The 12,560-nt window shown below is 38.1% G+C and overlaps 1 protein-coding gene across 3 annotated transcripts in view; it reads right to left on the bottom strand.

The window, feature by feature from the left end:
* Positions 1–12,560, bottom strand: part of YLPM1 (YLP motif containing 1) — a 75,373-nt gene that overhangs the window by 50,658 nt on the left and 12,155 nt on the right. For all 3 annotated transcript variants that reach the window (XM_040477721.1, XM_040477720.1, XM_040477719.1), the window contains exon 4: positions 11,543–12,537. In XM_040477721.1, coding sequence (XP_040333655.1) covers positions 11,543–12,537 — 995 coding nt within the window. The remainder of the gene's footprint in view (positions 1–11,542; positions 12,538–12,560) is intronic.

Here is a 12,560-nt window from a genome sequence, read left to right as displayed (position 1 = left end):
AGATATATGCATCCCATGTTCACTGCACATGAGTTATAATAGCCAAAATATGGAAACAACCTAAGGGTCCATCAATGGAAGAATGGATAAAAAAACTGTGGTGTGTGTATACATACGTATGTATGTGTAACACAGACACACAAACACATGAATATTATTCAGCCACAAAAAAGAATGAAATCTTGCCACTTATGACAATATGGATAAACCTCAAGGGTACTATGCTAAGTGAAATAAGTCAAATACTGATTTCTCTTATACATGGAATCTAAAAATAAATAGATAGATAGATAGATAGATAGACAGACAGACAGACAGATAAAAGCCAAACTCATAGATACAAAGAACAGATTGGTGGTTGCCAGAGGCAGGGGTGGGCATAGGAGAAATGGGTGAACTTATTTTGTTTTTAGTTTAAATAAATTAAAAAATTTTAAATGCTTGACTTTAAAGTCTATACCCAAATTATAATCAAGTGTGAGGTTAGAATAAAAACATTTCAGGCACACAAGACGCAGACAATTTGCCTCCAAACCACAATTTCTTACTAAGTTACTTGAGCATGCACTCTGGGAAAAAGAGGCACTAAACCACAAACAGGAAGCCATGACATTCAGTAAACAGTGAATCCAATCCAGGAGGGTAATCAAGGGAAATGCTAGAGTAACAGCCATATGGCAGATCTTGAAAGCAACCAAGCAGCCAACCCAGCCAGGTGAAAAGCATGAAGATGCATAAATATGGGAGAGAGATCACCTCAAGAGAAAAAGAGATGGTGCTTTTGGGACTAGGGTTGGAGAATTATTTTAAAGATTTTTCAAGAAGACAATTGGAAATTCTAGAAAAGTCATTACACTAAAGGAAATATAATTATAACACACTGCTTATCTCTACAGCGGACATTGTTTACTTATCTAAAAACAGTGACACGTATTAGACATACGGGGTTAGAGTAGTGGAAGAAGCAAATCTCTGTTAGAACTGGGAGTAAATATATAACGTTTAAAATGTGGAAGTTCAAGAAAGCAGCAGCATATTTTTTAGTAATAGGAAGGTAACTGCCAAAAGAAACAGCTAAAGAACGAAAAGATGTCATTAGAAAACACATCTAGGGTGGCTTGGGGCAGTGGCTGGCTGTTTTTCTTGATTTCTGAAAACTATGTATGTACCACTCTGATAAAAATGTAAAATGAATTTAAGTGACACAGAGAGATTAGCCCTAACTGGGAGAAACAAGAGCTTCTTCTGAGACTAGAAGAAGAAAGATGAGGACAATAAGGTAAGGAAGGTAAACACAAGGGTGGGAAGTGAGTTTCACTGGGCCTGAAAGTCTCGATTTCCTCTGGGAGGCAGGAATCTAAATTAAAGATACAAAGCGAAAGAAAAATGTTTGTGGAGACAACAGTGCAGATGGTCTCTGCACAGCAGTGAAGGCTTGGCACAGCTACTGTTGGGCACAGGGACAGGAGCTGACTAGAGACTTATCAGAGGACACACCACAATACTAAAGAGGGAGACCACTTATTTACTTATTTAGCTATATATGATACTGTTTCAGGGCTTGTGAGGGTTTCGTTCCATTTCTTGAAGTGCCATTTATTAATTCAAAGTGCCTGGAAAAACACCTTAGATCATTAAAGTTGTGTAAAACCATCTGCTTTGGATTCAATTCAGCAATGATCAATTCATGGAAGTGCTAAGAGGAGACTATTCTCCACAAGGTAGAGTCAGTAAGAACCCTTGTCAACTCGTTACCTAATATTATAATCAAATTTTGAATATAAACAAACTGCCTTCCTAACCAATTTGTGAATGTCTTGAGAATTTCATCCATAACTGAGACATTCCAGCATAAGTAACAGTTACTGAACATCTGTCAGGCACTATGTTAGTGCTGGAAATAAATGGATACTTAACTCAAGGAGTTCATAGTCCAAGGGAAGAGTGAGACAGGTAAACCAACAATTTGATTTACTTAAAACTTAGAACATAACTTGATAAAATGGAACACGATGGCTGGCCTTGTTTACAGAGGTATCCCCTTTGTCTGACTCACCAAAGGATTTCAACACATAATTACTGAAGTGCTCCCTGCACTAGGAATTAGTAAAGCAAAAACTGGCAGGAAAGGAACTCTGAACAAAGAGAAGAGCACATATACAGAATGGCCAGAGGGAAAGATAAAGGAAGCAAGAGGCACTAAACGACGTACAGATAAGGAAAAGAGAACATGGTGACAAGGTTGTAAAAGATAATTAACTCACTACTGCAAGCCTCATGCCTGCACATATAATATGCAATTTCCATGACAGGATAGGGTACTTTGCTTTCAGATTAAATTGCTGATCAACAGCCAAGGGTCATCATTTTATTTTTATTTTGGGGGTCAGAAAAAAACCAACTGAAATATACTTTCAACACTACATATAAATGGCAATTATTTATCAATACTGCACTTTCAAATTTTCAAAGTTCAAGGATGTAACAAAATGTTAGACTATCAAAACCTTTTGTATTCATAAAAGAATTTTAAAGCCTTTGGAATAAATATATTAAGAGATACTCAATTTTAAAATATGCACAAAAATTAGCCATGTTTACATTAATACAATGAAATGCTATGACCTTTTTAACATATAAAAACATTTGAAATAAAGTACAAACATAGCATATATTCACTAAATACAATCACAGAAAAACACATGTATTGCCCATTGGTTAGATGAAAAGTAAAACAAATATCTGGTGTTTAAATATTTAGAAAATTTGTATACAGTTAGGTATTTCATAAACTTCTAAAAACAAAAACCCTAAAGCTGGGTATGAAAACATTAGAGGTATGTATAAAAATTTCACGATTTAACATAAAAAATAGACCCCAAGTGGGTATAAAAACTTAAGAGGTATGCGCAGAAATACAAATGTCTTATTATCACAATATTTACATAAACATACTCAAATCAGCTGACCATGGGAATTACAAAATATTAAAATTCTGGAGTCAAATTCCTGACCTTTTAGTTTTCATGCGAGATGATTTTTCTAAGTATTTTCTAATATGTATAACTAAAACCCTAAAGTCAAAACTCTCCCTCCAAAAAGTAATTGCTATAAATAGGAACAACCATGGCAAATGGAAGCACAGAGTAAAATTGTATTGTTTACAGTCCCTTGCTAATCCAAATAAGACAGCTACAGAATAGAAGAGGTCCACAATTATAATCCGAAAACCAATCAAAAAGTATGTATGACCAGTCAGGAGCCTAGATATTACAAAGATGTCAATTCTTCCACAAAATGGTCAACAGATTCCATGCAACGCTCATCAAAATTCCAGCAGGTTTCTGAAAACTGACAAGCTGATTCTAAGCTTTACATGGGAAACAGAGAGGACCAAGAATAATCAAGACAATCTAGATCAGGGGTCAGTAGACCAGGGCCCCAGGGCCAAATCCAGTTAAGAGTGATCTTTTACATTTTTAAATGTGAAAAACAAAAGGAAGAAAGAAAAATAAGTGACAGAGACCAAACATGGCCTGCAAAGCCTAAAAAGGCTTACCATCTGGCCATTCACAGAAAAAGTTTGCCAACCTCTGATCTAGAAACACAGAACTGGAGGACTCACACTAAGAGGTATCAAGGTTTATTACAAAGCTACAGTAATTTTTTTAAAAATCTTTTAAAGGTGTTTATTTTGAGAGAGAGGGAGCACGAGTGGGGGAGGGGCAGAGGGAGATGAGGAGAGAGAATCCCAAGCAGGCTCCCTGCTGTCAGCCCAGAGCCTGATGCAGGGCTCGATCCCATGAACTGTAAGCCAAAATCAAGAGTCAGACACCTAACTGACAGCCACCCAGGCGCCCCTAAAGCTACAGTAATTAAAACAGTATGACACTGGTACAATGATAGAGCCTAGAAACAAATCCATACATATGGCCATTTGACTCACAATGAAGATAGCATGAAGTAGTAAGGAAAAGATGGGCTGGGGTCAACTAGATAGCCATATGAAAAATAATAAACCATGATCCTTACCTCATACCTCATTAACAAATAAATCAATTCTATATGGATTGTTGATTTAAAAATAAAGGGTAAAACAAGACAGAAGATAAAATACGATAATATATTTATGGCCTTGGGGTAAACAAAGATTTCTTAAACAGGACACAAAAAAGTACTAACCATAAAAGAAAAACGGATCGATAAATTGGACTGCTAAATTAAAATCAAGAATTTCTATTAATCAAAAGACACCACGGGCGTCTGGGTGTCTCGGTTAAGCGTCTGACTTCAGCTCAGGTCATGAAAGCACGGTTTATGCATTCAAGCCCCACATTGGGCTCTGTGCTGACAGCTCATATTTGGATGCTGAAGCTCTGCTTCGGATTCTGTGTTTCCCTCTCTCTCTGCCTCTCCCCTGCTCTCTCTCTCTCTGTCTCTCAAAATTAAATAAACATTAAAAAAATAAAAAATAAAAAAGACACCAGGGGCATCTGGGTGCTCAGCTGGTTAAGCCGTTAAGCATCTGACTCTTGATTCTGACTGAAATTATGATCTCAGGGTCATGAGTTGGAGCCCTGCATTGCATTGGGCTCCTTGCTGGGTGCTGGGCATGGAGCCTGTTTAAGATTCTCTCTCACTCTGCTCCCCCATCCACCTTGCATGTGCACACACACGCACACTCTCTCACCAAAAAAAAAAAAAAAAAAGACACCATTAACCCTTAGGGTTCCCGTTTTAGAACGTTTTTTTTTTTTTTTTAAGGTTTCGTTTGTTTGTTTTGAGAGATCACACGCACGTGTACACAAGGTGGGGGGGAAGGCAGAGAGCGAGGAAAAGACAGATAATCCCAAGCAGCCTCTGCACTGTCAGTGCAGAGCCCAGTGCTGGGCTCAAACCCACGAATCATGAAATCATGACCTGAGCCAAAATCAAGAGTCAGATGCTTAACCAACTGGGCCACCCAGGTGCCCCAAGAACTGTTTGGTTTTTTTTAATAGTTCTATTATACTCATACCTGTCAGAGAGGCTAAACTCAACAACACAAGAAACAACAGGTGTTGGTGAGGATGCAGAGAAAGGGCAACCCTCTTACACTATTGGTGGGAATGCAAACTGGTGCAACCACTGTGGAAAAGTGTATGGCAGATCCTCAAAAAGTTAAAAATAGAACTACTTTGTGATCCAGCAATTGCACTACTAGGTATTTACCCAAAGAATACAAAAATACTGAAACGTATTCAAAGGGGTACAGGCACCCCCATGTTTATAGCAGCATTATCAATAATAGCCAAACTATGGAGAGAGCCCAAATGTCCAAAGGTCCATCAATAGATGGATAAAGAAGTTGTAGTGTGTGTGTGTCCATATAACAGAATATCACTCAACTATTAAAAGAATGAAATCTTGCCATTTGCAATGAAGTGGATGGAGCTACAGAGTACCATGCTAAGCAAAATAAGTCAGCCCGAGAAAGACAAATACCATGATTTCACTCATATGTGGAATTTAAGAAACAAAACAGACGAGCAAAAAGAAAAAAAGAAAGACAAACCAAGAAACAGACTCAAATACACAGAACGAGCTGATGGTTACCAGAGGGTAGGTGGGTGCGGAATGGGTTAAATAGGTGATGGGGATTAAGGAGTGCACTTGTGATGAGCACTGGGTGGTGTATGAAAGTGTTGAATCATCACATTGTACACCTGAAACTAATATTATACTGCATGTTAACTAACTAGAATTTAAATAAAAACTCTTTAAAAATAAAAAATAAACAGCTCCATCATAAGGATTGAAACTTTGTGACTTTTCTCTCCTAGGCTTCCCCAAGAACAAAGAAAATTTACTCCTTAAAAAACAGAATGAAACTTACATTATCTTGCAATTACTATATGGGTCCATTAGAACCTTTCATAAATCTAAGACACATTATGGGATCCTAAGTGACTTTTTCTCTGAATCTTAAAGCATTCTGCAATTTCCTTACCCTCAAAATCATTACTCATCATTACTTATCAATTATCCCCATCTATGCTAAAGAAGATTAAAATACAAAGACAATGAAGGAATGATGGACTCGCCTAAAGATGAGGCAAAAGTGAAATAAGCTGTCACCTCACCCCGCTTTGTATTGCCCAAAATATTACAGCCTACTTTTAGGCTTCACTGAGTACAATTGAGAATTAAAAATTTTTCATTTCCTGACTATAACAGCAGAGAAAAGTGAGAGAGAAAGCTGTGTCCAAATCAAAAAATAAACACAGAGACAGAAGGACTCTAAGCTCTAATAAAGATGTGACATTGATCATGTAAGTAAAATCTCCAACTGTAAGTCCTCAGATGACAGTATCCTAGATGAATATTCTCAAATTCAAGATTCGGTGAATGAACAATATATTTCTAAGGACAAAAAGGAAATGTAGTACTATCATCCACTTAGTTATTAAACTGCAAGGATGTCACCACATAATATTTTGTGCCAAGAACCTGGACCATTCTGCTTTGCCAGAAGAATAAGTGACAGGATTATTTCATCTTTTATGTTTATGTTTTGTGCCAAAATTTACCTGATGCAGGGTTTTGCTCTTCTAAAATTATTAAAATTTTGAATAAGCAGTTTTCCGCTATCCCTTTGTTACTTCTGTACATTATTTGTAAAATTACTTTAAAATTTCAAAAATAAAAATGGCCCACTGGATCTAGGTGATACTTTTTTTGGTATACTGAAGATAAGAAAGAAAAACGACTGCACAATGAGAAAACAGTCAAGACAATCTAGACACAGGATGCTATCTCATGTACATAAGGAACTCCTACAAATCAGTAAGAAAAAATCATAACCCGATAGAAATATGGGGAAAAGATTTCAATAAGCATCTCGTAAAAGAGGAAATCCAACTTAACAATAATCAAAGGGAAAAAGAAGTTAACCTCATTTGTCATCAGGGAAATACAAATTAAAGCCATAGTACAATACCACTAGACATCCACCAAGATTACTGTAATTTAAAATTTTAATAATACTAAGTGTTGATGAGGATGCAAAAAACAAACAAACAAAAAACCCCAAAAAACTGGAACATAAAAAACCTGCTGGTGAGAATATAAATGGATACAATCACTTTGGAAAACTGTTTGACAACATCTACCAAAGCAGGACCGCACATACCCCATGATCAAGTAATTCCAATCCTTTGTACATTTCTAAACAAAATTAAATACACACACACACACACACACACACACACACACACACACACACAGATGCACCTAAAGGGACACATACAACACCAAAAGACACAAAGCAGCATTCTTCATAATAACCAAAAAACTTAAATGACTATCACTATGAAAACAGATAGACTGTGGTAAATTCATACAACAAAATACTGTAAAGCAACGGGAATGAACAAACTACAGCTACACAAACATGGATAAACCTCACAATAACATAATGTCGAGTGAAAGATGCTAGACTCCACCGAGTATGTACAGTATGATTCCATTTATAGAAACTTCAAAAATAGGCAAAACTAATCTATGGCATAAAAAATCAGTATAGTGATTATCTTTGGGGCAAGGGAAAATCAGAAGGGGCATGAGGAGGACTTTTCAGACACCAGTAATTTTTATTTTTTGATCTCGGTACTGTAACATGAGTGTGTTTCCTTTGTCAAAATTCACTAAGCTGCACACCCAGGATTGTGCACATCTCTGTATGTTACTCTTCAATAAATAAGTTTTACGATTGAAAAATAAAAGGTTCTAGGAAACCAACATCCACTGACCTCTAATAGATTCTTGGAGCAGGGCAGTCTTCTAGAAGACTTGATGAATCCAACAATACACACACATACACACAATTTCAAAATAGCTGCTCCAGATGCTCAACAATGTAGTATGATATTTACACATGATGCAGGTCTATCACTTGCCTTTTGGAAACCTTCAGTTTTTTTAAACAGCAGCCTAAATCTGGATTTTGCAAAAACTCTATCTTAACAGTGTGTTATTTAAAACTTCTCTTAAGTTTATTTATTTATGAGAGAGACAGAGACAGTGTGAGTGGGGAAGGGGCAGAGAGAGACAGAGAGACGGGGGGGAGAGAGAGAGAGAGAGAGAGAGAGAGAGAGAGAGAGAGAGAAAGAATGAATCCCAAGCAGGGTCCGTATTCCCAGCACAGAGCCCGATGCGGGACTCGAACCCACGAAACCGTGAGATCATGACCTGAGTTGAAACTGAGAGCCAGACACTTAACTGACTGAGCCACCCAGGCACCCCTTAATCGTGTGTTATTTCAATAGTGTGTTATTGGTAAATCAGTTATCTGTGTTCTGAATTCTTGTTTTTCTACCCAGCTGTGTTAAAAAAAACAAGACAAAACAGAGTGGCTTACCGTATCAGTTATGTGTTTATAACAAACTCTGGATTCAACTAGTAAGAAAAATTCACAAGTTTCCTTAATAGTGTGGACTATTTCTACCTCATTCTCTTTCATTCACCAGTGTCCACTGATATATGTTTTTTTTACTTAGTTACACAAGAGAAAAAAGAACTATGCTTGGGAAATAGTCACAAACTACACTCAATATGAGCCCAGAGAGCAAAAGCAGAAGAATAATAGAAATGGAAATGACATAAGCTAGACTGGGGGGAAGGTTTTAAAAACAGGGTAGATGTGAGCAGGATCCAATTCAAAAACAACAACAAAAAAAGCCATCCTTATCTAAGCTGCAGGCGAAAAAGCTGGCGCGGAACATACATCTAAAAGCAATGTAATCAATGTTTCTTAAGATTTCAGCAGGCCAGAATGTTGGCCCAAACCTAACCAGATGACGTGTAAAAACCAAGTCTTAGAAAAAGAGAAAAACAAAACAAAACAAAAACTGCACAAGTTCAGGATGAGAGAGACCTGGTTTAATAACAGCTAATGTGAAAAAGACCAGGGAAGCCAAATGGGTGTTAATTAAGCTCAACATAAGCCAACGCCGTGAGAGTGAGGACCAACAAAAGCAATTTGTTTAGTTATCCATTTATGTTCTTCATAGCAAAGTTGGTAATGGGTTCTATGGCTCCCTGCGTCTGAAGTGTTTGTTCTGAAGGAGACTGACCAAAGGCCCTTCACAAGACAATGAACAACGTAGCAGGAGGAGGCTAGAACCAATGTTAGTGTGAAAAGAAAAGAAGAATCTGAGTTTATGTGACGGCAGAGAAGAGCAGGTAAGGCAGGATCGGGGAGACAAGAGCGTGGCATTTAAATAACTGCAGGGACACACTATAGTAGGGGGACAGGGTAATTCATTATGTGTTGCACACAAAGGCAGATCGAATCAACAGGCAGAAGTGACAGCAACACATTCAGGTTCACTCAATATAAACTTCCCCCAAACCTGTCAACACCTTATATAGTGGTACGCCTGATCACAGTGCCAGTGTTTAATCAGAGGCCATCAACCACTTGTCACAGGAAGTAAAATGAACTTAAATGTGGATCAGAAGGCCTTGGATTCTAATTCTATCTCAACCATTTACTAGCTACGTCATCTGAGGCAATTCATTTATAACCTCTCCAAATCTCAGCTTCCTATGTTTACTTCATGAGATCACGGAGAAGAATAAATCAGGTAATAAGAAGTAATAATAATAGGTGCAAGACCCAGGATGACAGCACCATATGCAGCACATATACAAGTTGCTACAGAGGAGATACTGCACTAGATAGTTGCTAAGATCCTCCTAGCACTGAAATTATTAAGGTACCTTAAGGCAAGAAAAAACTTAAAATAGGTGCTAAATTTACAACAAGATTTGGTAGGCAAGACAGAAAATATTAATATGAGAGAAAAAAAGAGAGCAGGAAATCTGTTTCACAAGGTGTTAAGAATGTACTTTTCTGATAGCAAATTAGTCACCAGATCTAAAAGGCAATGCTTAATCCAAGAGATAAGTAAGAATACAAATTAAAAAGTTACACATTCCAAATAAATCAAGACTACAAAATGCACTTGTAATCACTGACAGTATGAATATCACTGAATCATGGCATGAAACACAGTGCTTAACTAATAGTGCTTTCGCTTTGGGGACTCTCCAGACTCTGCTCCCACTGGGTGTGGACTAAGGCTCTACTTTCCCAGTTACGTGATATTGAACAAATTACTCAAACTGATCAGTCCCAGTCTGTAAAGGGTAAATGTAGGATATGAACCTGCCTAGTTCACAGGCTGCTGAGAAGATTCCGTGAGATAACATATGTAAAGCCTCTGGCAAGGCTTCTGGTACCCAGAGGAACTCGTGTTAATTATGTGTTGCACCAAAGTGGCAGATCTAGAACAGGTAGTAGTTACAGCAACACATTTAGGTTTAATGCAAGAAATAAACTGTCTAGAAAACTGTCAACACCTTACACGGTGGAGTTGCCTCGCCTCTCAATAGCTTTGACTTTGGATGGAGTTTTGCACCATGTTGTTTTCAGAGTTACAAATTTGGGGAACAAATGATATATTTTGTTTCCAAAGGCTGAAATTAAGTTTAAATTAAAAATGATAATGTAGATACACTGACCCTGAGGTGAAAAATTAATCAACATACTAAGTGGAAAGAGCATGTTTACAAGACAACATACTCAGTACGATCGAATTTTTCTGATGTATATGTTTTTAAATTATTGTTTCTAAATGGTGAAATTAGGGGACTTCCTTTTTAAAATGTTTTTCTGTACTATCTAGATTTAGTATAAGGAATATGTATTTCTATCACAATTTTCAATTGGAAAAAATACGATTGAAAATGTTTTTCTATAGGAAAATTAACATTTAGGTCAACTTGGGTAGAAGAATACACTTCTATAAACTTGAAAAGATGAATTTAACACTTTTTAATTTTTCTGTGTGCTTTTCTAAATAAAAATGTGGTTCAGACAAAAGGAAAATATCTCCCAGATTAAGTGAAATATACAGGAAATAAGCTCCATGGGGGCAGGGATTTGTCTGTTCTATTATATTCACTGCCATAAGCACAGAGCAGGAATCAATATTTGCTGAGCAAATGGATAAAAGTCCTATTTACCCTTACACTAAATTTTGTTGCTTTATTTCACTCGAATATTGGCTTATTCATTTTTATCTCCAACAGCTAGCATATTATCTAACAAAGAGAAGTTACCAATTCAGTTATTAAATTAAAAAAAAAAGATAAATAAATTTAATAAATGTTACTTTTATAGCTAAAAGGTCAATAAAAAATTGGTAAGCATTACTCTGAAACACGACGTTCACCCTGAATTATAATCTTTACATATAGAATAAAAGCAGTGACATCAAAGAAATGGGAAATGTTACTATTTCTAGATTTTATTATGTCACATCGAGTAAGTGAACAACACTAACATTATTAATTGTAAACCAGGAATATATATAAAAGTACAGAGAGAATATAAAAAATCATATAAAAAAAGCTTTTTATACCAAGGCCTACCCAGCCTAAATCAACAAAAAAGCCAAGCCAAACCAAACAATCATCCAAACAAAGGCAGACCTACCTTGGGCCTCTTGGGCCTTCCAAGTAACTGCTTCTAGGAGGATCTGGAAGCAGTCCACCTGACCTCACTGGCATGTCCTTGACTGCAGTGATTGGCTGAGATGGAGCAGCTGAAGATTCCCCAAGTCCTTGCTCAGATGAGAACGAACTATATGGCAGAGTAGACTTGCTCAGAGGGGCTTTAGAATTCACTTGTTCTGATGGGCTAATAGCTGATTGCAGTGGAGGATGGTAGGTTGAGGGTGGGGCTGAACCAAAAGACACAGGAGTGGGAAGCAGTGCTGGTCTAGGTTTCTCTGGAACCTGTGAACTCTGAGAACTGGAGGCGGGTGGAACTGGGGCCGTTGCTAACTGAGGAGGTATCCCTTGTGGAACCCCAGGGGGAGGTAATCCTGGAGGAGGTGTGGCTAAAGACAATGGTGGGAGGGGCAGGACAGGTGGAGGTGCCGCTGAGGAGAGAGATGGTGGGGGAAGAACCGGTGGGGGCCCTGCAGAAGAGAGGGAAGGTGGGGGAAGAACCGGTGGGGGCCCTGCAGAAGAGAGAGATGGAGGCATCACAGGTGGGGGCACGGAGGTTGGGAGAGAAGGTGGCATCACAGGTGGGGGCATGCCAGGCGGGGGCACTGAAGCAGGCAGGGCAGGGGGCATCACTGGTGGTGGCAATGATGGAGGCAATACCGGAGGGGGCATTGTTGGTAGAGGTGGAGGCATCTGAGAATATGGAACAAAAGGAGGTGGCATTGACATGTTCCCCATATACTGGTTCTTCATGTTCTGAAATGAATTGACTTTCTCCTGGAGATAGGTCTGAGTCGCTTTCATATGTCCCTGCCATGTTTTCCACTGCTTCTCATACTCCTGAAGCTGATCTTTATGAGGATAAGAATGGAGCTGCTCCTCCCACAGCTGAAACTCCCGCTCCCACTCTTGGTAGAGATGTTGAAACTGTTGCTGCTGCATCTCATAATGCCGCAGCTGCACGTCTACAGACATGGTCTACGAATAAAGGGGTAACAATT

The sequence above is a fragment of the Herpailurus yagouaroundi genome, unplaced genomic scaffold, assembly GCF_014898765.1.
Source record: "Herpailurus yagouaroundi ecotype Mexico unplaced genomic scaffold, PumYag 141, whole genome shotgun sequence".
Taxonomy (NCBI): Eukaryota; Metazoa; Chordata; class Mammalia; order Carnivora; family Felidae; genus Herpailurus; species Herpailurus yagouaroundi.
Note: the sequence above shows the minus strand (reverse complement) of the source record. Positions and strands in the feature narration are given on the sequence as shown.